The sequence below is a fragment of the Sparus aurata genome, chromosome 10, assembly GCF_900880675.1.
Source record: "Sparus aurata chromosome 10, fSpaAur1.1, whole genome shotgun sequence".
In the NCBI taxonomy this organism is placed as follows: domain Eukaryota; kingdom Metazoa; phylum Chordata; class Actinopteri; order Spariformes; family Sparidae; genus Sparus; species Sparus aurata.
The window spans coordinates 23,415,893-23,442,782 of NC_044196.1; the positions used below are offsets into that span (position 1 = coordinate 23,415,893).

At 40.4% G+C, this 26,890-nt stretch overlaps 1 protein-coding gene across 1 annotated transcript in view; it reads right to left on the reverse strand.

Annotated features, from left to right (window-relative positions):
- Positions 1–26,890, reverse strand: part of adam19a (ADAM metallopeptidase domain 19a) — a 202,218-nt gene that overhangs the window by 153,666 nt on the left and 21,662 nt on the right. The window contains exon 2 of the mRNA XM_030431403.1: positions 13,400–13,479. Coding sequence (XP_030287263.1) covers positions 13,400–13,479 — 80 coding nt within the window. The remainder of the gene's footprint in view (positions 1–13,399; positions 13,480–26,890) is intronic.

The window sequence follows — 26,890 nt, forward strand, 5'->3', positions numbered from 1 at the left end:
CAAATGTCCCAAGAAGAACTCCTTATATTAGATTAAAAATTACAGGTAATAAAAGTGAATGGATGTGAGTGGGGGTGGAGGGGGGTCTTTATCTGATGACTTTACCACCATGAAAGAATGCATTGAGAGGGAAAATAATATGGATAGCAATTTTGAGGCCTAAAGTGCTTAAAAGCATTCAAAGCTATCAGCACACTGTATCAATTGAAATATATTGCTCAGAGCTGAAACTCAACCCTGGGTACACAGCAGTGAGAAGGTGGGCTTGGCAGGAATACAGATAGCAGCTTATTGCTGACTTCGCCCAGTACACACAAAGCACAAAAGCAGGGGAGCGGAAAAATGCCAGATGTACACAAAGGACAGAGAGAGAAAAAGCAAAAGTAGCAACAATGAAAAGACACAGATGAAGCACACCTTCCTTCCTGTCTGCCACAGTCAAGCACAATGTGATGAGCAACATCTACGATAAGCAAATATGTCTTTCTCATCTGTTTTCATGTTGGGAGGATAAAACAGTTTTTCAAATGGAATTCGGTTGACACTTACTGTCACTGTGAGTGAAAAATCACATTTAACTTCTTGAAACCGTTGACACCTCAACAGACCTCCAATAATCTCACTTTCTCTCACAACGCTTAACATCTTGGGTCAGTGCCTCAGAGCAAGTGACCATTTTCTATCAAGACCTGCAATCATTTACAGACAGACCAGTGGACCTTATATTTGTGACATAATGGAAAGTTGGACTAAACAAACAGGTTGACTTTTCCTTCTTTCAGCAGCCATGAAGCCCTGTGAATCCTATTTTCGGTGAAAAATGAAGTGCCAGGGAAACAATGAGAGCCAACATGCTGCCGAGTAACAAAATGCTAAACTTTAGATAGCAGCCACCATTAATTTTGATATGAAATGAAATCAGAGACCAAAGGAGAATTACAGGGATATCTTTAATCCCTTTTGTCAGTTAGTTGAGTAATAGCAGAGCAGAGGCAGCAGAGTCAAACGTGGAGGTGGTGGAGGCAGATGGGACAGTAGCTGTCCCAGCAGACAGGACAACTGCAGGCACCCAACTGTTCCAGAGGAAGTAAGTGTGACTATGTATCAGTCAAATATTTTAATACAGATTCTACATACATAATGTATTCATTTCAGTGATCCCAGGCAATGCAGATCTGGGTAAAGGCCTGGCTGTAAGTCTCAGCACATTTGATTAATAATGGCTTTTTCTGTTTTCAGGAAAGTTTTGCGGTGTGTGCAGCTATCACAAGTCAACCGCAAACAAAGGTAAAAAAAAGAAGCCTCACGTGGAGAAACAAGCACCACTTGCACATGCTATGTTCAGAATTTTCTTCATCTCATATAATAACACACTGGCAATCTAAAACCAATTTACTTGTCCTTATTTGACAAGGTATTAATTTGCTTTCAAAGCTGGCATTATTGTCGAGCATGAAGCCTGGTAGTCTGGCTGAGCTTTTGGGGTGTGATTATTGTAGCCAACTGAAAGTAAACCTGATTTAAAGGGTCCTGGACAATGTGAAGTCATCTCAGGCCATTAGCCTGGAAACAGATGAGACCACTAATGTCTCCATGAGTTGACAGCATGACTTCTACCAGGACACTCACATACTGCATCACTGAAGTTGTAGTATTAACCTAAATAGAGACGTATCTGTATTAAGACAATTCTTTAGCACTTCTATTTAGATATTAACAGCACTTTATTTATTTTTTTCACCTATACTTTGCACAATGAAAACACATTTGAATCCAATCTAATATAATCTAAAATAGGGAGGAGTGTTTAAGCAGTTCCTCTGTAGGTATCTCAGGCGGACGGTAAAACTGACAAGGACGATGATGTATACAAAGTACATGATCCTGAAAAGAGAGCTTAAAATAGACTCTATGGCTTTATGCCTGATGGCGCAGCAGCCCTGACCGGTATTGACTTTATTATTCCTATATATTACGCAACACTTGAGTTTTTTCTTTACAAGGGACAGGTGAATTATGTTGTAAAGAAACTCACTGACTGCAAAGCTAAGCCTCTCATTAGCTAGGCTGTTAATTGACTTGTACTTGCATGCAAGTTGACATCTAAAGTGGTCAAGTACATGAGAATGGTCATTCTACAGGAAGTCCATTTGTACTTTCACAGCGGCACCACTCACACAGCAGCACAGATGTAAGCAGCCAGGGACACAAAAATAAAAGTGTGCTCTCAACTGCTTTCGTATACAAGAGCCCTGTAGTGTACAGACGATCATCTTCTTTGTTTGGTACTAACGGTATTCTACCTCCAAGAAGGGAAGGATGTCCGGCGGCTGTGCCAGCACCACACCATGTAAAGCATGCAGAGGAACCTTCCAGCCATGCTCGCTGCATTTGCAGAGGAGGCAGACATTAACAAATGTTAAGCAGCCAAGGGGCTATACACAGCTTGTGCCATCTGCAGGTTTGTTGGAGGCAGCTCATCAAAGCCTCAAAGAGAGTCCCATCAGATACAAAGACGACCAAATAAGTAACAGATTTGTTGCTGCTGTCGATCCTAAAGCAGATGTATTAGCCCTCCTAGCACGGCTTTCCAGGGTGCTCCAGGAAGCACCCACATTTTTTTTCTTGAACAGCAGAGAGAAGGGATGCTCCAGATGCACTTTGATTCATGATTATTCCATGTGCCATGTGATCTCCACATGAAAGTTTTTTGTTTCGCTTTTCATTTCTGTGTTTTACATTTTAGTTCTTGTCACAATCACATCAGGAATTAAGGAACATCATGGAGGCAGGTGGCACCCTACCCCCAAGGCCGTTCCTAACGTGCTTTTATGAAGACCTTGACAACCTGAATGGCCTTGAGTCCTGTCATAACAGGCATTAGGAGGCCCAGTAGAGGGTTTGAAGCACAATAGCACATCAGTGGATATGATATAAAGGCACAGATTTTCAACATAACAGGGAATTGTTTTTCCTTTATTTTCTATTTCAGAAAAATAAAAAATAAATAGCATCTGCCTAGAAAGCAATGTTGAGATTCAAGAATCTCCACAACCTCCCTTGGATAATGCAGTCAATATTGTTCCCCTGCAAACCCTCACCAGGACTTTCCTCTGTGGACAGGATGCCACAGTTGTCAATGTGCTGTCTAGGGCATTCAGGGTTATACCAGAGTTAACGCGCCTCCTTAACAATCAGAGACTTTCGAGGCCCAATTTTTTCTAATTCAAGGTCCAAACACAGCATATTTTAAGACGCAAATCAAGGTTAACAACTGTTACTAAAGTGGGAAATTGTATCAGAACTATGATGGCAGAAAACTGCAGGAGACAGACAGTAGATCATTCACTGGCATGAAGAAAAATAAGAATCAAAAGAAGATTTTTCTATTCTTCTTTTTATCAATTCAAGCACTTTTGATGACCCATGTCTATTTATGTTAATCTTTTTTAAAACTTGAAAGGTATTGACCTTTCTTCAAATTCAAAAACCTTGAAAGAGTTAAAGGAACCATTCCTGTAATCCTGTAAGTAAATAATAACAATAATAAAAATGTATTAAAGAACATTTGATGATGTCTTGTGTTTTCTTTATTTATTGCAAAAATTATCTTTAAACTCTTATTCTAAATAAATGAATTTGAAGGGGTGTGATATCTCGGTAAAACAGGAAAGCAGAGGCCAGTAAAATTGAACGAGTTGGCGGACTTCTCCTGTCTCCAGCATGAACTGTGAGGGACACCTCTCAGCAATGAACTGGGCAAGTGATTTACAACCAAAAGCTTTCAAAAACTTAGAAATGTTGCATTCAAGTGTTATGCATGTTTGCTGCACTCTCAGGTAAAAAATGAGGTGAGAAACAAGCTGAAGGACAGCCGACGAATGCTTCAAAATATCAAAAAATTTACCTGTCACTGAAGTCTATCCAAACAGAGAGGTGTTAGAAATGTTTGGGGTTCTTTCAAAGTGAGGAAAATGAAAAGTTCCAACAGCGAATGTCAAATGTGCAAATGAGCACTTGACACAAGGCTGAGAAGAACAACTCTGGACCAAAAAAAGCAGCGTTTAAAGCTGGGTTGCACCAACAAGGATTGATTTATTCTAAGATCACTACTTAGAGTTTAGCAAAACTAGGTTTAAAATAGGTAAATACAGATTTAAAATTAAGAAGAGCTTTGCTGCACCATCAAAATCAGTCTTGGTTTAGTGAAGCCAAGTTTATTTGTTAAACTGAATTAAGTTTAAGAGATTAAAGAGATTCGAGATTAAAGCGATAAATAAACACACTGTTTAAACAGCTGCTTTACAGTCACATAACGTGACATTGTTGCTAGCTTGCGAAAATGTTGCTATCTTAACGGTACTCAAGATGGCTCAGCAGAGAGGCTCCAATTTTTCCTCCTTTGAGAAAAATAGCCAATATTTTGGCTTGATGGCCAAATTAATCTAGCAATATGGCCAAATCATAGCAGATAGAATTACAGACAACAGCACAGTGAAAAAGAAAGAGACTGCTTGGCAGTGGCTGGCTTAATGTTTTAATGGATCGGCTGGGGTGAAACAATAGAGAGACGTTGCTCAGCTTAAAGCTTGTTGAAAAAACATAAAGACAAAAGCCAAGAAGGATGCGTCACGTGCGAGACAGGAGATGTTCATCACAGGAGGAGGGCCTGACAGAAAGATGATCCACTGGTGGAGACGCCTCATCCCTGCACAGATGGAGTCACGACAATCTCCTTGCAACAACAACAGTGTTTTTGGTGAACTATTCACACATACAAACAGAATTTTTACTTTTCTTTTGGTTTGAATTCCTAGAAAGATGTGAATGTGAATGGAGGGAGTTGACAAGCAAAGTGGTTGCAGTAACATGGTAGACCTTTCACTTGCAGAATGTTGAAGTGTGTTGGGCAAGATACCGAGCCCCAAACTGTTCCTGATGTGCTTGTCACCTTGCATCGCAGCCTATGCTCACAGTGTATGAATGTATGTATGAATTACTGTTAAGTTGCTTCGGACAAAAGTATCTGCTAAATGCCATAAATGTAAATAATAATGTAATGGGACTTTTGACTCTTTTGATTACATTGTCTTAAGCCACAATGTCTTTAAGATTAAAACAAAGTGGTTTGGCCCTCCTTATCAAGTGAGTGCTCTTGTATTCTATTAGATTTTTAACAGAGCATGGTTTCCACAGTCCTCCTGTTTGCTGATATGTGGTGTGTCACAGTACACAGTACAGTGAGCTTGGGCTATAATGACAGACAGAAGATCGCAGGTTCAGCAGTCGAGTAGAGTTTACTTTGGTTACTGGTCTCACCCTCCAAGATAGCGTGAAGAGCTCAGAGATCTGGAAGGGTCTCACAGCAGAAACACTCCCCTTTTGCACCCAAAGAGCAACCAAAAGTTGAGTTGGTTTGGGCATCTGGTAAAGATGCCGTCTGGACATCTTTGAGTCACTTAGAGTTCTGGAGTCTTGCCTATCTGGCATGCAGTTCTCGGCAAAAACCCCAATACAGTTTTAATATCAGTATCTGTAGAATATGTCACAGACATGAAGAGAGTACACACAACAGGCTTTCCTATGCACTTCTTTCTTTCTTTCTCTTCCTCTGTCCCTTTCACTCTCCTTCCATGAGGGTAAATCTTTACTTTAGATTAAGAGGATTTTGATATTTAAAGCAGAAGTGGCCCTCAAAAGATGATGATTTACTCAGAGTATCCTCCATTTAAAACGGTGACGAACTCATCCGGTGGACAGTGGAGGCTGTGCAGCCATCGACAACTTTCAAGTCTACAATAGTTTGTAGAAGGACCTATTGTCTTGACGAACAAACAGATAAAATTCGGTCAACCTCTACTTTCAAGTACCGGCACTCAAAGAGTAGGGTAATGTTACTTAGGTTCCATATCCAGTCCTGTTCACTTCTGTAACTTAAGTTAACCTAGCATTTATTACAAAAAAACATTTGTTTGCTCAACAAATAATGGCAACTCATCACCTTCATTTTGCAGATATTATGAATATGTCATTCCCTCATTGCCACCACTTTGCCATGCATTACATATGAGAGCATCAAAGCAGCTGCTGATTAAAGGCACAAAAGTTTTGGTGTAAAAAAAAAAGAAAAAATCTCAATTTTCAACAAAGGCTTAGGCCAATAATACAAAGGCTTTGAATGAGACAGACAGGGAAAACACTGACAGAGCAAAGGAACTAATCTCTCAGCTATAACAGATACTGCCAAGTTTCTAATAAGTTTCTCTGAGCATTTCCCACTGCAGAGAACAGGAGGAATAGGAGGAAATGGGCAGCCACTATCACAAGAGACTGAACTATTCACAAAGAGCCATCTGTCCAAGATTGTCTAAGAAACCATCTGAAATGCGACCTACACCTGTTGGGGTGGACAGACTGGAAGGTTGAAGAATAGATCCTTTCAGCATCCACATCACAGTATTTACATGTGCTGTAGTCACATCAAGCTCATGAGATAATAGGTGAGGCAACAAAGCGTTCTTGATGTGGTTCTTTTGTGTTTTAGCGACATTCAAGCTGAACGTTAAGGTTGCAGCACTTTGTCCTCTTGCTGGCATTGGTTGTAACCATGGTGACTTCTGCCTACTGTGACAAAACGTGCGTAGCCTCTATAGAGTTATTCAAGTCATCAGATAAAAAGTCCTTTTTTTTAACATATATCACGGAAAACATGTGAAAAATAACACAAATACAATTATGATAAAAATATCACAATATCACAATATTCCATATTGTGCAGCCCGTTTTGAAAGTAATGATCTGGCGTCCCTCTCCGTTGAGGTCCATTTTTAGTCCACAAATCAATCAGATCATTAGAATTCATATTGTACAATTCAGCAATTACCTGCAACCATGTTCCTTGGCTGACTCAACCAAATGCCAACAAAATGGCTTATAATAAGGTAATTGACCATTTTTTAATGATTAAAACCACAATTTTTACACCATAACCATGTAAAAAACACAAAAGCAGCTGAATGGGTGTGTAACATTATCATCTTCAGAAAGGGATCCTCAGGAAGCATGTCACCACAATAACTGCTAGCTTAACTGCTGAGGACGGTATTCTATTTATACATCCATTACTGTAGCTACTGTTAGCCAGTTAGCTCAGTTAGCCATGCATCTACCAGGGGAGTGCATTAGAGAAAGAGGTTTTCAGGCACTGGGCTAACATCAAATCTGTTAATTTTCGAATGCGTTCAACTAATATTCTTACATACTGCACCTTTAAATTACATTTTATTCCACATAAGGCCTAACTCCACTTTGGCTTCTCAACAAGTTGAATTGTTATGAATTATGGCCAAAAACATAAATATTCAGATGTATTTATTCTGCCTGGTGGAATAAATGCATTTTAGTAATCCAAGGACACTGAAATAGCACATATTGTCAGGTGAATGTTCACTGAAAAAAATACTGAACAGGTATACATGCAAAAAAAACTCTCATAACTTTAGACTCTTTGCTCTTCAATTGGCCTTGGCCGCCTTCACTCTGAAGACTGAACAAAAGCTTCATTTGACAGCTCAAAGTGCCTTCAAACTTCTCTTACAAACATTTCAAGGGTAAAAATGCCATGCTATACCAAAAACATGTTGAGAAACTCTTTGAGGCAGTTATGTAAAAACAATCAAAGATGGCCATCCAGTTCTGTTTTATGAAAAAAAAAAGAAAAGAAATCGTCAGAAAAATCTGGCACGGTGAGGCTGCTTCTACACACATTCGGTTTTGTCAGTGTTCTATCAACATAGGGGTGGGTACAGGCTGGGGAAAACAATATATAATAATGCTAAATGATTGGTGACATATTACAACCATGCACTTATCAATATTAACAATGTTGTCTAATGGCAGCATTTAACTGTAATTGATTTAAAAGGAAAAACTTCTTCCTCAGATAGTAATATGCTGGGTTTCAGTGAGCAGCTTTCTAAACTCATATCAGGTAAATGCAAGTGGGTGTCATTGCCGTGACTGTGCATGAAAAAGCTCCTCTTCATAAAGGCTACTGTGGACAATCCCCTCCCCACAGTATCAGCACCAGGCATGGATCTTTGTGTACACTCCCTAATCTTGCCCGGGTGAATGTCACTGCCATCTCCAGCAAGCTTGCGAGGTGAAAGATAATCTAATCACTAGGGAGACAGAAAGTAGATGTGGGGTAGGTGCCAAAGAGCTGTGAGAAGACTGGGTGATAAAAAAGAAAAAACAAGGAGGGGGAGGAGGAGGAGGAGGAGGAGGAGGAGGAGGAGGACAGAGGCCACAGCAAGTCTTTGAACTCCCCTGACAAATAATTGAAGGACATAAGACAGAGTATAAAGCTACAACAACAAATGGTGATAGATAAAGTCTCTGACAGTGGGCTGCAGCTTCTCTGTGTGAAAAAAAAAAATGAAAGAAGGAGAAGGTGAATGCTACCCTAACAGATGTCCACTTAATGACTCTGTCACACCTTTCTGATGATTTTCTTTCTGGACATGCAATTAGTAAAATAAATCCCAACCAGAGGGGTGGGGTCTGTCCCCTATTCAACCGTATGTGTCAGTGCCCTTGAGCAATGACAGGAACAGACTGGATATAGTCCAAAATGGATACAGACAAGGACAGCAGAATCTTGTTTTGTGTCTACCTGTTCACATGTGCCGTCAGTAAGGTCATACATTTTGGACTCCATGTGGACTGTGTTACACCATGCAGACCTCCATGGAAATGGAGGCTGTTGAGCCCTGAGCTTTCTAATCACAGGTGGACAGCTCTAAGTGCAGGTGTGAACTCCCTTAAAACGCATTGAGGAAGCATTGTAATATGGGAGTATACAAGTTTACAAAGTGCTTTGACAAAACAAAGCAAGAATACAATTACAAATAAAAAAGACGTTAAAAATAAATTGCATGAAATAGTTGAAGTAACAGAGGCAATGATACGAATTAATAAAGAAGGTGAAATAAGAGAAATGGAATAAATAAAATAGGTAAAATAAGAAGCCGAAGTGTGAGCGCCTGTGTTATGAGCCACACTTAAGGGCTACAAAAGGAGGCAAACTCTCAAAAAATGATTTGATAAAGTGATTGCAATTTAACCAGATAGAAGAGGTCAAGGCATTATGCAAACACGCACATCATGTGAAGGATAAGACTTGGGAAATGTGTCCCCAGCCTTCTTTAATCCTCAACCTTGCTTTCTCATTGCTTTCTAATCCCACTGATCTCTTCTGTTCTGATGCTAACCTTCTTCATTTCCCCTAATGATAGTGGCCAGTCGAGCACCAATACCCACTCTTTAGCATAACGGTTAGTCCTAGAACTCTGTTACTGAGATGAATGCATAGGTCTGAATCATTCTGCGTAGTTATGTTTCTCAGCAAGGCCCCACTTTCTCATTATTGGAAGCATTAAGATGCACAAGAGGCATTCAGACGCCTCCAGTGATCAGCGTCAATTACATGCTGCCCGTCAGGGGAGCTGGCCTCAGTCTGTCAGCGAATCATCAAGAGCAAGACGAGGAAAAATTGACAAAGGCCTGACGAGCTGCTATGGAACGCTTTCAGGTTTGAGCTTCAACCCAAAGCTCCAGTCATTTTACTTTCCTTAATTTATCAGGCCAGTACTTACAAAATCAAGTTAAATTGGAGAAAAAAGAAAAAGAAAAAAAACACTAAGAAAAACTTGCATCTCCAAATACTGCAATGCAAACCAAAGATTCATTAACTTAAGAGTGGCCCGAAAAGCCAAAGTAGTTTTATAGAAACTGGATCTTAATTTATTAGTTTCACTTCAGCTCACTTCCTTGATGGGTTCCAGGGACAAAGAGAATCTGCCTCACACAGTTAAAACAGAGTGTTTGAAGAAAGGAAGATGAGCTGGCAGACAATCAGACAGGTTTCACACAAATTCAAATTTGACTTTATTTTCTTAAGCCCTATCGTAGAAGATAAACCATAAGAGAACATGTGTAAAGAGTCTTTTACAATCCTCCATTGCACTGTAAAACTTCATGTGCATGCAACTACAGTAGGCACAGCTGACCTTAGCTGATCCTGAAAGCTGAATCCAAAGGCATATGCAATGGTTTATCATTCCCCTAATCAATAGACAGAAAACTTTGAATAATTTGATTAATTGTATCAGTAACTGTCCAAAGCAAAAATGCAAAAGAATTGCTGATCCATCCTTCTCAAATGTGAGGATTTGAGAATATCTTTAACTTAATCTTAACTGAATATGGATGGATTTCAGGCTGTCTGTTGACAAAGCCCCCTTCAGAAGTGCTTGTACATCCGCTTCAAAAAATGACTACAGAGATGCATCTACAGCCCCCAGATAGGTAGGATTTATTGCAGTGCTGTTTTGTCGGGTTGCATTGGGTGTGGCTCCAGTATGAGAACCTTACAAATTGGTGCTGGTTATACAATTCTACTCTTTGTTTTGATCAGTACCTACGTCTTTGGTACCAACCAAAACATGTAAGTGTTGAATGCTGTCAGATACCCAATGATGGCATTTAATGTAACCTTGTTTACTTATTCTCTGATCAAATTCCTCCCGATATAAATCTAAATCTAGTTCTTTTATTTACAAATTTAGTTGCCATTTTGTTCATCTAGGTTTGTGAGCTGACAGGAAAAGAGGCTGAGAGAGACACAGCAAAGATACTTTTAGACTATATCACAATACATGACATACTGTATATCTTGATATCTACACAACTTCATAAATTTTAGGACTAGGCAACAAAATCAAATATCACGATGTTTTTCTCCAAATACCTCAATATCAATATTATGACAAAATTGTAGGGGTGACTATTGGTACTTGTTCTTACCACAAAGAGATTTTTTTTGATCACTCATCATCAGTAATGTGGATATAATATATATATGATGACTAAGTGGGTAGTATTAGAATAAGTAGAACAGTCTTGTAAATTGAGACATAATGACATGTCGCCATATTGCCCTGCACTACTGTGGTAAAAATGTATCCATCTGTTTTATCACACATCTATCTCTGAATGTATTTCAAGCTACTATTTTGTCAGCAATATAATTCTCTTAGTCATTAATCCATTTGGCCAGGTGTTTCTGTCTGAAGCAATTTTGGTTCTTGTTTTCTTGTTGCTAGGGGCCCCTGGTAAGACTGATGGCCACTCTGATGGAGGAGTGCCTTAAGCGTTGGCTACGTTCTCTCTTTTCCTCTCACCCCCTCCAAACCCACCACAACCTTTCCTCTCCTGCCAAGGTGACCATCAGATCAAGCACGGGCATTTACAGCAAGGCAGTGAGCCATGTTTCCATGCTTAGCTGGACCAGTCCAGCCAATTCCATGTCAACAATAACAGATTCAATGACAAAACAAGTTGTCAGTCCCTCAGCCCTTGACATGAGCTGCCCAACCCCAGTGACTTATTTGCATATCTGCACCAAATGCTTCAAACCATCTTAAAATCACAAATCCTTTTAAGTGGCGCTCACTGACTAGCTAATATGTTTAAGGCTGTTTAAATATACTATGAGAACACTATAAGAAAGTAAAGAGTTAAGCCAGTGAGTAAAGCCCAAGAGAAAAAAATGGACGGACTCACACATCAGCCAAAACAAGCTTATTGCAGCTACATCTGTGTATGGAGGGCCAGGTGGAGCAGGACAGCAGAATCGTTGCTCAGCTGCTCAAAGCCAGCAACCTGTGAAGGAAGGAGTCAGGTGCAGATCCAGACGGTCTGGAGGAATAAACACCCAGAATCACATCAGATTCTGCTCTGCTCTGGAGACGTTTACCAAAAAGTGGCGTTATCTTCACTCCTGTTTATCAGCTTGACTGCAGCAGTGATCAGTGGAGGTGACCTTCATTGTCGAGTGTTTATGTTCTACAATGTTGACTGCTGACTGGATCTGCTGGGGAAATACTTTTGTTTTATTGAGTTTACGGAGTTAAGTTATTGACCTTAACTTGCTCACACATACACTCACTCACTCACTTACTCACTCACTCACCCCTAGTGCCGTTGTTTATTTAACGCATTAATCTGTCTTTTGAGGCAAATAAACATTTGTGTATATCATTTAAAAAACTCAAAAGGTCCTGCAGTTAAACTTGTGATTAACGCCTCACTGGTGGTGAACACACTTTGAAAAACACTATTCCTAATGAAAATCTATCTGACCTGACTCAGGCAAATGTTTAAAAGTTTTATTCACAAAAAGCGTAATATTGGTCACCGACTAACCCTACCCTAGAAGCTATAGCAACAGGTGACCAAATGAAATGCACCAAATTAGTAAATCTGTGGATTTCTCCAGGTCTGAACATTGTCTTAAACAACTTATAATTGTGCAATGCATTAAATGCAAGTATTGCACATCACAATGTTTGGTCAGGTCAACAAATTTAAAAAAAAAGTGTTTGTATTGAACACAAATACGTGTTGCTTGTATGTTCCTGTTTGTAAAATGCAACCTCCATTTCTGATTCCATCCGTGCTGCTTTTGTTTCTAACAGCTTTCATGGAAACATTCATCCAAACTGTGAGCTGCCGTGTGCTCGATATCAGGGTCCACATGATGTAACATCACTCTCAGGCTTGCACTACATTTATGCTGAAGCATCTACAAGTCATTCTAACTCGAACATTTCCAGTTTTACAACTCAGCCCTCTTGTAAATGTTCGGCTGTTAATCTTTTTGGAATATGCTGTGCTAAGTTAAAACTATCTGTTCTTTTTGACTAACTCCTTCCTTCCTCATAATTTTTCAAAAGGGCACATAGTCTCCTCTCACCTGTATATGTGTGTGTGTATGTTAAGCATAGTAAATGCGTGTGTGGCATTCTGTGGGCAGTAAAAAAGCCACCATATCAATAATCAAACCACACAGTCCCCTCAGGATACAAGCAAAGAACCGCAGATGTCCTTCATTCATCCATAAAAGCAAAACAGAAGCACCTTGCAGTTGAGGTCATCTGTGATGATTAATGTAAGCCACCGAGGACACACTAGTCCTGAGATATGGTGTAATTACAAATTTGTGTCATTATGTATGCACATGTTTCGACACATTTTAGAGTATGGGTGCACCCTTGTGGTTTTACAGCCCCCAAGGCCTTTCAACAGCTTTACATTTTAGGTCCCACCACCGGTGAGGCTCTAAAATGAACAATGGCTGTGTGTTGCTGGCTTTGCACAGCACTGTTATGCGTAATAAATAATACAAACTCTTGGACTTTTACTCTTGTTACTATCCAGAGATATCAATCTAATCATAAACAGATAAACCAGTGCCAAAGCGCAGTTGTAGTAGTTGCTTTTGATGTGTAGGTGGCTTTGACATAAAGTTCAGAGCATGTTTGGTGAGATATCTGACCTGTGTCAACGTCCCTGCCTCCCTCTTGGTCCGGCCTTGAGAAAGCCACTGCGCTGTCACTGTCCTTCCTCCGGGCAGCCCTGAAGGAAACAAAGCAGGAGGGATATTAACTAGATGAAGGACTGCGTACAAAGACTGTAATGTTACATGTAAGGCAGTCATTGCAGATGGGGAACACTTACAGGTAAGAGGTCAGAAAGAGCAGTGAAATCATCAGGGTCAACTTATTGCACAGTGCAGTGTTACCTTGCCATTCAGGAAAAAGCAAACAGTGCTACAATAAAAGTGCACTGTGACCCATACACTTATGGAAACCATTCAGTTTCAATGTGAAAACACTGGTAAACATGGCTGCTGATTGCATTAAAACTCCAGGAGAACCAAGAGCATTTTATAGTGAAGGCACCCAACCTCGCCTGAATACAAAGCACCTCCACTAACATCAGAAGAAATTACTTTCATTACTTTTATAATATCAGCTTCAGTGGAAAAAACTGTGGGGTAACATCATACAGCAAAGGCCACATATTTCAGTAAGGAGGCTGTTTAGACCACAATCTATTAACTAGAGCGATGAGATTAGTCAGCGACTGACTGATCAATCACATCATCTGTTCACTTCATAATTAATCAGAGGAGCATGCCCCAACATCAAGTAAAAACAAAGGATCATAGTGACGAAAGGTAGAGACAGACAGATGAGTCAGACACATCCATGTGCTGATATATAAGTTGAAAAAATGTTAGCCAATTTCAGGTGGGAAACCTTGAGCTCCAGCAGCCAGACATATAGCTCAGACAAAATATGCAAATATGCGTCTTTTCCGCAGATTTATGCAGCTATCCTTTCAAAGTCATTGTGTAAGTTGGCATACATGTACAAGCCTAATTTCCTCCTCTTTATTAATCCATAGTGTATACAGATGCAGATACTGCCGTGACATCTTATTTGAGGGGCTGTGCATGACACTGACGAGACACTGCCATAATCGGGACATGACACTAAGGGTAAAGCAATTAGCTGATTTCACTAAGCCTTGGTTATAGATGTGTGTGTTTTCACCTGTAAATATAAAGCTGTCTCATTAAACTGTTTATAATCATATGGATGTTGTTATAGTGTGTTGTGGTTGAGATCCTGACCTATCATGCATTGTGGATAGTGACAAATAGAAGTTTTTGCTCTAAATGGCATCACATTATAATCATTAGTAAACAGCAGTCCCTGTCTGGCTCCCACTCCCTGAGCGGTATGCTGTTTTCTTGGGGGAAGTTCACTGGACTCTCAGTCAGGAGGGCTCGCAGTGACTTTAATTTTGACATTCCTCATATGAGTTGCCAAAGACAATACCAGTTAGCACATTGCTGTTGTTTGGTCATGTAATGTTGCTTTGTGGGTTGAAGTGTAGGAAATTCCTCTTTTCTTTGATGAGTCGGACTGTGAACACTATTAGACCGACACACCCCTGATCCGCGCCTCCAACTTTTCCATTCACACAGACACCAGCTCACCTCTGCTGTGGCTCTGATACTACCTCTGGAGGCGCATGAGAGCCTCAGCAAAACTGTACCCCCTCTCTGCATCTGTAACTTTATAGTATTGGCAAATGATTCCCACACTGACTGGGCAGTGTGAATGAGGCTGGTAACAATAACATATAGGTGACATAGATATTGATAGATATTGTGAGTTCAAGCTTTTGGCCCATGTTTTGTTATAATAGCGGTCTACTGTTACAAATCCGGTGAACTTAAATCATGGTTAAGCTGTGATGGGTGGTTTAAAATTTAAAGGGACACAGGGCTATCAAGTTTGATATTGGATTACGTTTGATAGAATTAAAGGGGACTTTTGGGACTCAGTAGAGATACCTCTACTGAGTCCCCTGCATACGCACTCTACTGAGTGCCAGTCTGGTTTGGCGGATGTATCATTTCTGTCACGAAAGACAGCACCTGTTTGAAACAAAAGCCGAGCGAGAGATGTCGTGGGGACAAAATACAATCATACTTCATCCAAGACAATGTCAATTTTGCATTAAAAGTGACATAACTGACTGAATGACACTTAATGAAAACAGTCAACAATAGACGTTCTACTTCATGGTCCTGACAGGTGTCATGTCATAGTCAAGACAGTGACCTGTTTCAGATTCTGTGTTCCGCACAACCCTCTAACTGAAGTGCTACCAAGTCTGCATCAAACTGTTCATTCATTACAGTATGCCAACAAATATTTAAACCTGGCAATCTGAAACAATTAATCAATCAATTAATACGTCACTCGAATTTTAAACTGACAACAGTTTTTTCCGGTTCCAAGAAAAACTGAATGCCAAACATTTTCCTGTTCCAGCTTCTCAATGAGACAGTTTGCTTATTTGAAGGCATCACCTTGGGCATTGTAAGTTTAAATGATCCACTGACTTAACAATTCTGAGAAAAAAATATGTCTAAACAGATCATTTTACAACAATGAAAATAACTGCAACTCTGCTATTAAATTAGTAAACCTGGTGTTCTATGGTCTGAAGAATGCTTGAAGTATGTGCTGCGAGTGCAGAAAAGCATATAATTTAAGTCAAATCATCAACAATCTATCTTCATAAAAGCTAATTAAAAACAGCAAATAAATACGCCACAGTCTTTGGGAAACTCAGGTTGTGTCTCTCCATTTGTCTGATTCGAGACGATGCACCGGTGAAGTTAGTGAAATAATGACTCCCATTTTCACTGAGCAAGGATCTCAACAGGATGACTAGATTAGCTCAGATGAATCATGAGCTCACTTCAAATTGACAAAAACACTTCCCAGGACGTTGAATTTAAAAGCGAGTGATTTATACACGTCGGCCTGGGCTGGCTATACATTCTATCACAGATCGCACTGAAACATCTCGGATTTATTTCAACTGAAAGGCAATGAACAGAGCAGACAGGGGGTTTACGGTACTCCCATTTCAACTCTGGGGAACATTTAGCAGATATGTGCAAGGCAGAGCAAAACACAATATAAGACTGGAGTATAATGGACTTATGAAGACATCAGTCTCCGGTTTATCAGGCATTTGAGTCAAACTGCAAGCACGGAGTAAGATGGTGAGAAAAGGGTTTGTAATGATCTCCCTTTCTATGTTTACCAAATGAATAGCAGAGAAGGTTTTTAAACCAGGAGCCAACAAGAACGCCTGGGAAATGAGAAGACCAAACTAAAGACAATAAAGAGAATCAATAATCAGCTAGGGACTACCAACATGGTTATTAACCCGTCAGCCTCAGGATAGTGGTAGTAGCATGTGTATCATCTATCTTCATTATTTCTCCCTGGAACAATGTCTTCTCCCACCCCTGACTTAACGCTCCCACAGAGGAACCTTTCAACCCGTCTGAAGCAGCTAATGAAGAGGCAGACACAGAAACATGGAAATGATCTTGACTCTGCATGGCACTAATGGTAGGATTAACTCTGAAGTTCACGCTGTCGGACCCCACAGAGATACTGGGGATCAAGAACATGATGGAGGAGGTGATCCAAAGGGTATCCAAAGCTACATCACTCTGTATGAGCAAAGAATGTGTTGATCAGAGGGAGATGATTACTACTGTGAAACATGGAATTCTTGTCTCCAAACCACAGAAAGACATTTTGGCACAGAGGAACAGACAGGCCTTTTTTTAGAGATCTTGTTATTGCTGACTCTGGTTACTTATAGGCCAACAATGTCAGAGTAATTCTATTTAATTAACTCAATTTATCAAAAAGCTTCTTTTGGTTTTTAGAATATTACAAAACCTTCAACATCATCATTTCAGATATAGATAATTTTCCCCCTGAATGAAGAGAGCATCAATTATATTATCAAGCCCACTGGAAGATGCAGACATACAGGCTATTCAAAAAGTACACATTCACTGAGCAAAATAAGATAACCACTTCTCAAAAATGCCCATCCACTGCAGATAATTCATTTTTCATGTTGGCAGAAATGTCAAATTTTTGGCCGATGCAGATATTTAATCTCAAAGCCTTTGTCACCCGATACCCCATCCCTACTTTCAAATCATGTAATATCTCACTCTTTATTTGTCAGCAAAAACAATAATTAAGTCATTTTGGTGGTCATTTAGCACAGCATCAGAATCCCAATTGTCATCACAATCTTCAAATTACTTAAAACCTAAAGAGTCTTCATTTACTGTCATGAATGACAAAGCAAAGTGTCAGATCCTCACATCGCAGAAGCTAGAACCAGCAAACATTTGATATTTTTGCGGGAGAAAATTACTTAAACAAATAATCAATGAATCTACTCATCATTGGAGCTCTAATTCTATTGACTGTTTAAATTATGGTGGTCATTTACAACTAGAAAAGTCTCGGCAATAGCTCAGTCCGTAGGGACTTGGCTTTGGGACTTGAAGGTCGCTGGTTCAACCCGGACCAAAAAAACAAATGATGTGGACTGGCAGTTGGAGAGTGCTGGTTCACATCCTAGGCATTGCTGAGGTGCCCTTGAGCAAGGCATCGACCCCCAACACTGCTCATTGGCCGCCGTGGAATGTGTGGCTGCCCCTTCTCTCCTCTACACTGCATGTGTGTGCGCACCTGTGTGTATTGTGAGTGGAAAAAAGAATTTCCAAATTTGGGATTAAAATAATTCAAGCTTTTAGGCCTAGTTTAATACTGGGTATCTGCTTATACCGACATCGAAACTTGCATTTACTTAAATGTTTATTAGTCATATCTTACACATTGAAATAATAGCTGTAGCTACAAAATCTGACAGACCTTAATTTTCACAAGCTTAGCCCAAATACTGAAGGAGCCTAAATTATCGTTCAAATCTGAACACTTATTTGCACTTGGACATGCAGCAGAGGGCTCACACTGTGGTGAAGGACCAAACACAACAAAGTTTAGATCAATACTTGGTATCAGCTGAGAACATTTCTATTAAATTACATTTCTTTAATGTAAAACAGTAAACAGCTCAGGTTGAAAACACAAGGCATTCAAAAGAAGTCTGAGCAGATTCAAGGGTTTGATTCAGGCATTACAACCATTTCTGCAATTACTGCTAAGAACATTGTGTATTTTGTGCTTATGCTGCCTTCATGCTGCTTTGTGCATATGGAGTCAGGCTACTGGTAGGATATGTCTGCATTTGATGTAACTAAGTGGTCCCAAGCCTTAATGGTGCCAAAGCTTGGAGCATACACCCAAACTCCCAACTGAGCAAGACTGCTATCTTAGCCATTTACCCTTTAAGCTAGCTTCTAACAGGGCTAAGTGCCCACTAAGAAAGTCCATCACACTGCTTCAACAATAGGGCCCAGCAAGGGCACCACACTAGTCACCACAGGCCTCTGCCATGTTCCTGTCACATTTGCTCCTAAAAAGCTCTGAATTCCCACAGGGTCCTGAAAGGCACTCGTCTCTCTCTCTCTGTTTGTACAGTAATCCATTAAGCTCTCCCATTGTCAAGTGTGCTTTGTGTATTATGCAATCTGCATAGCTAAATAACACCTCCACAAAGGGATAAAGTAAGCCATAGAATCTGCTCTGTTGTGTGCTTGATATCAAAAAGGCAACATGAATTTGACTTTTGAAATGAAATGCCGATAGCCTAGTTTCTTCAGGTTGGGGAAGATCAAATGCTTTACCCTCCAAGGAAAGGTCACCATTAATCGCTGATAACACTGAAGGGAATCCATAAAATGTCAGCAGCTCTTTGTCTGGAGCTGCACCACAGATGGAGCAGGAAACATTTCTCTGACATTTGGGGATTTCAGAAAAGAGGCGAGCAAAATAATGAGTTGAGCAGAATGGAACGGAGTATGTGGTTGCTTCAAATGTAGATCCTGTTTCCTCAATCGTTTTTTCCCCTCTGGCATGGCAGCGCACACGGTGTCTGTGGTGTGGCTTGCTGTGCCCCTTTGTATTTCTTTTGCATCCACATATCATAGGCGGCCCACAATAAGAGCAGGGGGCAGGGTGTGTGGACATGAGGGTAAGCAGACTGACTCAACATGTTTTCTCACCTTGAAAGATACAGCAATGTTCAACAGACTCAAGATGCTTTCAGTGGCTTTTAAAAGTCCACCTTTTATTTAAATTTCTAGATAGTTGCCTCTCTGTTTAACTGGCATGACAGCTGGGTCACATGATCATGTGGTCGCATGAATCCATCTTGCCAGGATTTAAGCTATGCACCTCAGCAGTGCCACAGGCTGATCAGCTCCATTGCCACGATGCATTGATGCAGCAATTTGTCCCAAAGTAGCTCAGACCAAGTGTTGAGAGCAAAAATGAACATACTTTTCAAAAGTTCAACATTTCTGTGTTAAAAAAAAAAAATGGAATTGGTTTTATGTTATGTTCTAATATTTCGATGATACTGGATTTTCATGGGCTGTAAGCCGTTATCATCATAATAAAAACAAAAAAGGCTTGAAATGTTTAACTTAAAGTGTAATGAATGAATCTAGAATATATGAAGGATTTCATGATATTCAAACTTTTTGAGATGCATCTGCATATGTTCTTTGTGTATGTAAACTTTTGACCACAACTGTAGCTTCAAAGCTATAGCTGAAACCATTTCTGATAAATAGATCAGTTGGTATTTATTATAACTTTTTTGAGAATCACTTATTCGTTAATCTTTCTTCATGCGTGAAGAAGAATGCAAGGGGGGGAAAAGCATGATATCTCATCTTCTGCTGCACTGACTTTGACCTCCATCTGTTCATTATCTTTAACCGCTTATCCTTTGCTGGGTTGTGAGGGGGCCGGAGCCGATCCCAGCCAACATTGGGCGAGCCACAGCGTACACCATTGACAAGTCACCAGTTCATCACAGGGCTGACACACCTATGGGCAATTTAGATTGACAGATTGATCTCACATCCCATTCCCATTTTGTTTCAATTGCTGACACAAAATGGGAATGGGAATATTGTAGAAGTTCAGTGCTGCATCTGCTCTTTTAAAAGCTGCACGCAAAATGTATTTACTGCAGTTTGGGCAAACCCAAATTGCCAACGCGACATCATGGTTGCCAACATCTTTTCCCATTTTGTTTCTGCTGCATAATTTCTGATGATTGCTGCACATAGCACAGCATAGCACAGCACAGTGTAGATCCAGAAATATATTTCATTTTAATGGAAATTCCACATTTGGAAATGCATTCGAGCTCCAGCAGGGCTCCAATCTCCTCCCACAATGCAGCCCTCCCCCGACCCCTACGTCTGTGTATAGCTCAGAGCGAGGACTCCCACTCATTCCACTTGAGTTTATATGGGAAATAATGGCTATGGCAGCTGTCACTTAGCTTATAAAAGTGCTGCAATGGCAAAGATATGGTATTGATCTCAGGATAGAAAATAAGTTAGGGACCTGTAGGAAGGAAAGGAAACACTACTGTAGATGTTACAACTTAATGTAAATCCAAGTAAGAACTACAGTATCAGATTTCAGCTCCTGACACATTTTCCAACTTTGAAACATCTCAGCTCCATTTTTCAAACAGGGTCAGGAGAGTATTTAGGGTCGAGATGTGGCCCAGAAACATGAACATCTGTATTCAATATCAATTTGCTGCCAAAACCAACAAATGACACACTGGTCAGGAGTCTATTTCATTATCACTGTAGAAAACATTAAGGCTGGCTAATAGCTTCAGCAGAGGCATTAGAGGTTGGAGGGGATGAGGCTCTCCATCACGCGGCTCCTCCTGAATGATCGACTGCAGCTCGACGAGGCTTTGGGCCGCTTAATAAACACCAGGCAGATGTGAGACCCAACCTCCAAGTCAACAAATCACTGCAGCTCCTTGCTTCACTTCTCTTGGCTGCTACACTTCTACAGAGCCTCTGCTGAAGCTTTTCAATTACAAAATCACTTTGTGTGACAGTATGTGTGAGTGTGTCTGTCAGGTGGTACATGTGTGCTGGGTAAGCCGATCTCCCCCATTCTGCGGGCGAGGGAAGAATAAAGTGGACGGATGGACGGATGGGTGGATGGATGCACGGATGCACGGATGGGTGGACGGAAGAGGATAAGCAAAGGCAAAAAAGGATGAGATGGGCCGCTCCTCTAACCAAGATCCTAAACCTCATTCCCCAGTTTAGCAGAGAGCACATTGGCTACACCGTCTTATCCGCCTGCTCAAACGCCAACCTCGGGGCATCCGTTCACAGTCAGAGACAGAGATAGAGCTCTCTATGGTAAATGATCTTTTAAATGCTTCCTTTCATGTCTTGTTCCTCACCCTCCTCTCCATCTTGTCTCCTATTACAGCTCTGTTAGTAGTGCTGGATAGTTTTACATCTGCTTGTGTGGAGAAGCAGAGGCTGCAGAGCAGAGTAGCTTCAAAGTTTCACAGCGTTCTGACCTTCACAACCACTCTGAGGCAGAAGGAGAATGATGAGTTGGACAAAGTTTTGAGAGAGGCAATGCAGCATGTCTTCCAAAAGTGCCGCCTGAGGGTCCAAAGAAAATCAATTTATGTTTAAGAAGGTGTTATACTCCATACAGAGCGTTTTTCAGCTCTTCTACAAGTTGGTAGCTCCATAAATTGAAAATGCCATGGTGGGAAAGGGTTAAGAGGTGAAGCTCAGCCTCTCACAATTCCCTTAAGAGCAGCAGCCCACTTTGTTAGATTTAAACTCGCACTTAAAGCGGAGCGGGCTCTGAACCCACTTTAGAGTCAAAACACTGACAGAACTGCAGGGCTCTGACAAATTTTACAACATGATGTAACCAACGCTGGACTTTGGGGAGTCACTGATTGGCTGGGAATCTCTTTGCCATTTTACACCCACTCTGACCTTAAACTGAGAAGTGAGCTATGGTAGAACTTTTTCATCCATCAGCATTATGAGCTCCTCTAACCTCTCCTTCTCTATCTAACTCAAGAGAACACACTGGGATGGTGTTTCTGCTTGTTCCTTGTGATAACCTGTCCAACAAAATGGCCGGTGCTGAGACATAATTGATTCTGGATTTTCTGTTTGTGCTATGACTTTCTCTAAGTGTTGCACAGTGGCCATCACTAATTCTAACTCCTTCCAGAGAGACATAAAACACTTCACCAATCTAACTTGTCAGAGAGAATTTATAAGACACCAGAAGTTCTACTCAGCCAGTGAAAACAGCTGTTTAATGTGTTCTACGATTCTGGAGAAGCTTCATCAAGTCAAAGATAATAACTTACTCGACTGAAAAATGATGACAATTTTTGGACAGAAAGTGCTCAGACACCAAACTTGATATACGCTGTAAAAAGTTTGATCAGTGGTCTCTCTATGGCCTGGTCAGAAGAGGAGATCAAATAAACACACAAGACAGTTTCAATTACAGCCCCCAACAATGGCCCAAAGGCCAAATGCTGGCCTGGTAAGTCAGGGCCATAAAGACAAAAGCTGGGGGGAAAGCTTGCCATCAGAGGAAGGTGAGAGCACTGACCATTTTAATGGGGATTATGACACATTTTTAAACAGTTGTTCCACACACACATTTATGGTGTTGCTCTTGTTTGCATGCATGAAAGGTAACAGAAGTAGTAGTGTGAAAAATGAAAATAGAGAGCATGAGGAAGAATTTTAACCCTGCCAACTCCGACCTCAGAGAGGCATGGGGGAGCGGTTTCAGATGCTGTTCAACAACCTGGCAAGCAATCCCCTTAATAATCATATTTGTACACTAAAATTGGGATGTATATGCAGTTTTTAAACTATTCGATAGACTCCTTTCCCATTACCAGGAGATGAGTTTGCCTTTTTTTGTGTGTCGCGATCGTCATCACAAACAGGCCAAAAAAAAAAAAAAACAGGAACCTCATCAGACTGCATCAGGAAGACATTCAACTCCTTTTAATAAGCCTTAATCAATAACGATCTGAATTAGAGATTTAGACACATCATTTTTTGCCCCAGCTGATGATGGAAGTCTCTAAGAAGTGATATCTTGCTTCCTTCTCATCTCTGTTGAGAGTTGTAAATGCACAGTACAGACTAGACAGCTGGCAAATATTGTGTACGGACATGGAGGCCAATGATAACAGTGGTTGCTTTCTAATATCTTTTATTTCTGTCAACAAACTAGTGGGTGTTTGTGGGTTTCTTTGTTCAGTGTTCAATTGCCCCCTGCTACAGAGCAGAAGTAAAGATATCTAAGTTGGAGGCTGTCCGATGAATCAGCAGGTTGCTAGATATATTGGTATTGGTGGTATATGGTCAGCCCCTAAAAGACACAGAACTTAAGTACAGAAATGTATTGGAGAGACAACATAACAAAAGATATGTTGGAGCCTAGATTTTTAATGGCATGTCGTCACTCTGTCTGTCCCTGCATTTTTGTATATTTAACTATTTTAAAAAGCCAATACACTCTGAAAACTAAAAACACACTCCTCTGCTGCATCAAGTAATTGGTCCCAACTGTGCCAACATTTATATCCATTAAGGATCATGAATAAAATGATAATGAATTGATGTAAATTCAATGGAGGTCCATAATCGAGGTAATATGACACAGCAGGGTCTCGGTTCATTATAAGGCATTTACTTTCAGTGAGTGTTTTTTTAATCCTGTGCAATTACAGGAGCTGATTTTGAATGCCTTTGGCCGTCTTGAAAAGAATTTAAAAATAATCCAAAAAATGTGACATGATTTTTTTTTCTTACCAATGTGAAATCTAAATAAATACACACAAATTAATAAATCTAAATCTAAATAAATACACACAAATAACTTGAAATAATTCAATAATCATTTCGGGCTACTGTGTTTTGTAGACAATAGATATTTGTGTTATTTCTAAACTGAATATTACACAATGCACATTTTAAAGAGTCAAGGTAAAAAAAAATGATTCTTGTTACAGAAAAGTCCCCATGAATAAATTAAGTAATTGAAGCAACAGACAACAGTTTATGGATAAGAACATGAATTATAGAGAGGATCATATGTAATTGGAATAGAAGATACGACAATGGCAGCAAATGTAAAATCAGTGGGTGAGGACAGCAGAGAAATATGCAAGCACCGCTATAAAGACAGTCACAGCATGCCTTATGCTTAATTGTGGAAACTGCCTTTAATTGCAGTGAGGGTTCTGACTAATTTTCTCCACCTACAGTTGATTAGACACCTCAGTGACCCATGAGAAAATTGTGAAACTTCCAGTCACTCCACATTAGTGAAATGCTTAGACAAAAAAGCCATTATTTCATAGAAGCTTTCACATTTTTTTCAGCTGGGTTTTCTGGCAGGCACTTTGCCTGTCAGTTTGCTCTATGGGGAATTCAGTCTGATGATTATCCTCAATTCTAAGACGCTTAGGCGCGAAATCAGTTGCCTCCTGGCTTTCTGTGTAGTTGGAAGCATAATGGTGGACAAGGATTAGAGAACACAAAATTAGATGGAAGTCATTTACATTTCAAAATCTCAACTTTGCATTGATTTTTCTAAAAATGGGCTGGATACAGTTTAATTATAGCCACATGATGCTTGTAAATGCTGCCAGGGAACTATGAACAAGCTGTGTTTTTTAAATTAAAAAAACGTTGTCCAAAAAACAAATTAAAATAAATAACTCAACGAAATTATAGGGAGCATACGTGTGAAGGACACATCTCAAGCCAGATCCCTGAGGGAAAACACTCATCATCATTGCTTTGTGCTAACTGAATGGACCTGGACGATGCTGACTGGTAACTGTAGCATCTAGTTTTAGAAAGCATGAAATGGGCTGATGGAGCAGCTGCTGCAGCTGCCTCACCGCACCAGATGTGAAAAGGCATGGCAGGAGCACATGAAAGAATAAAACGTTGCTCTCACACTAGAGGTCAATGGGCATATCAGTTTGGTAAACTAGAGTTTCACCCAGTCACACAAAGATTTACTCAATCACTTCGGTTATATCTTATGATGAGGATAATTTTTGTTTTTTTTGCCAAGGTCTTTTTCTTAAAACCTTTGATTTGTGCCAAAGAAAAATTACAATTCCATAACACGGAAAAATCAAACAGCAGCAAACTTTTTTAGCTCCACAAAAACAGTGTCCTGGACTATTCCTGGACTTTTTACTCTTGCCCATCTTGCCCAACAGTTGAATTGTTAGACTATACCTCATTAAGAACCACAATGCTTTTTGAATATGGACATAAATACTGTTCCTGTTGCTTTACCAACAATAAAAAATTCTGAGTTAAATCGCCACAATGAAACTGAAGATATAAAGCAAAGGGCTTGAGTGAAATACACTGGCTACACTAAAATGCATTGCATAATTTCCCCCACATCAATGTACCCCTGGGGCACACAGAATACATCACACAGACATAAGTACAAGTCATGGCAAATTTGCCAGAACATGCCAAACCAGGGACATTTGTCCAGAAACTTGACTCTAAAGAACTTCAAGCAGGTTAAAAGTCAATCAGGTTCATCCTCTGCACATGACTGCACAAACTTTCTTCATTGTTGTTGAGATAATTCAAAAGAACAAGCAATGCAACACTCGCTGGAGCAACACTACTCTGCTACTGTAACTAAATGACTGTCAATGACCAGTACAGCATATAGTCACTGGCAGGGGGAGTCGAATTAGTACCAGCCCTGAAAACCCATATTGTGCAAGCGATGAAATTTACACTACAGTCGGGGTATATCCAGTGCTTTCTCACTTTCAAAAAGTATGAACACATCCTGTCAAAACAATATGTCCTTGTTTTACACACTCTTTGTATATTCATTCCAGTACTAACGTCCTATCCTTCTCCATTCCTCATACACACACCTCTCACACTGGTTTGTTTTTTTAATTTACTCTCTCTTTTCCTCTGCAAACCCTTAGGGACTCTCTACTGACATCAAGAAAGAGAACGGGAGGGTTCACGCTCACACCAAGCAGTTGCCCAGTGAGCTATCACCGCAGGGTGCTGGGAAAAAACAATGAGAGACGTGATCTATATCTGACAGCAACTCCAGTGGCTGAAAGATAGAGAGAGGGAGGACGGGGAAGAGGGGTGGGCAGCGAGCGGAGGAATAATACACAGCAAATACTTTGTCTTCTTGAGCAATGACTGTGTGGATTCACTTTGTAAAGGGAGTGGAGAGGGCTCTCTAAGGAGACAAAAACAGGAAGAGATAAAGCAGGTAATTTCAATGGAGGGGGGCAATCAGCTGCACTGTGTTATCAGACTCAAACCCACCCCTGTTTGGCCTATTACCATCTATCCTTGCGTTGTCTCTGACAACAGATGCCACCTGTAATGACAGCTCTGACCTATTTGTATTACTGCTGCTTTACTGTCTCACATCATGCATGCCCAGTCCTACTCAAATGCTGAATCCTTTCTGCATCTTCTTCTTCTTCTTTCCCATGAGGCTTCCACAAACTGAGATTGTAACTCATAAGAAACAACTCCTGCAGTAGAGACATCAAGCATTAAAGGTTGGCAGTGTGCGCCAGTGTAGCC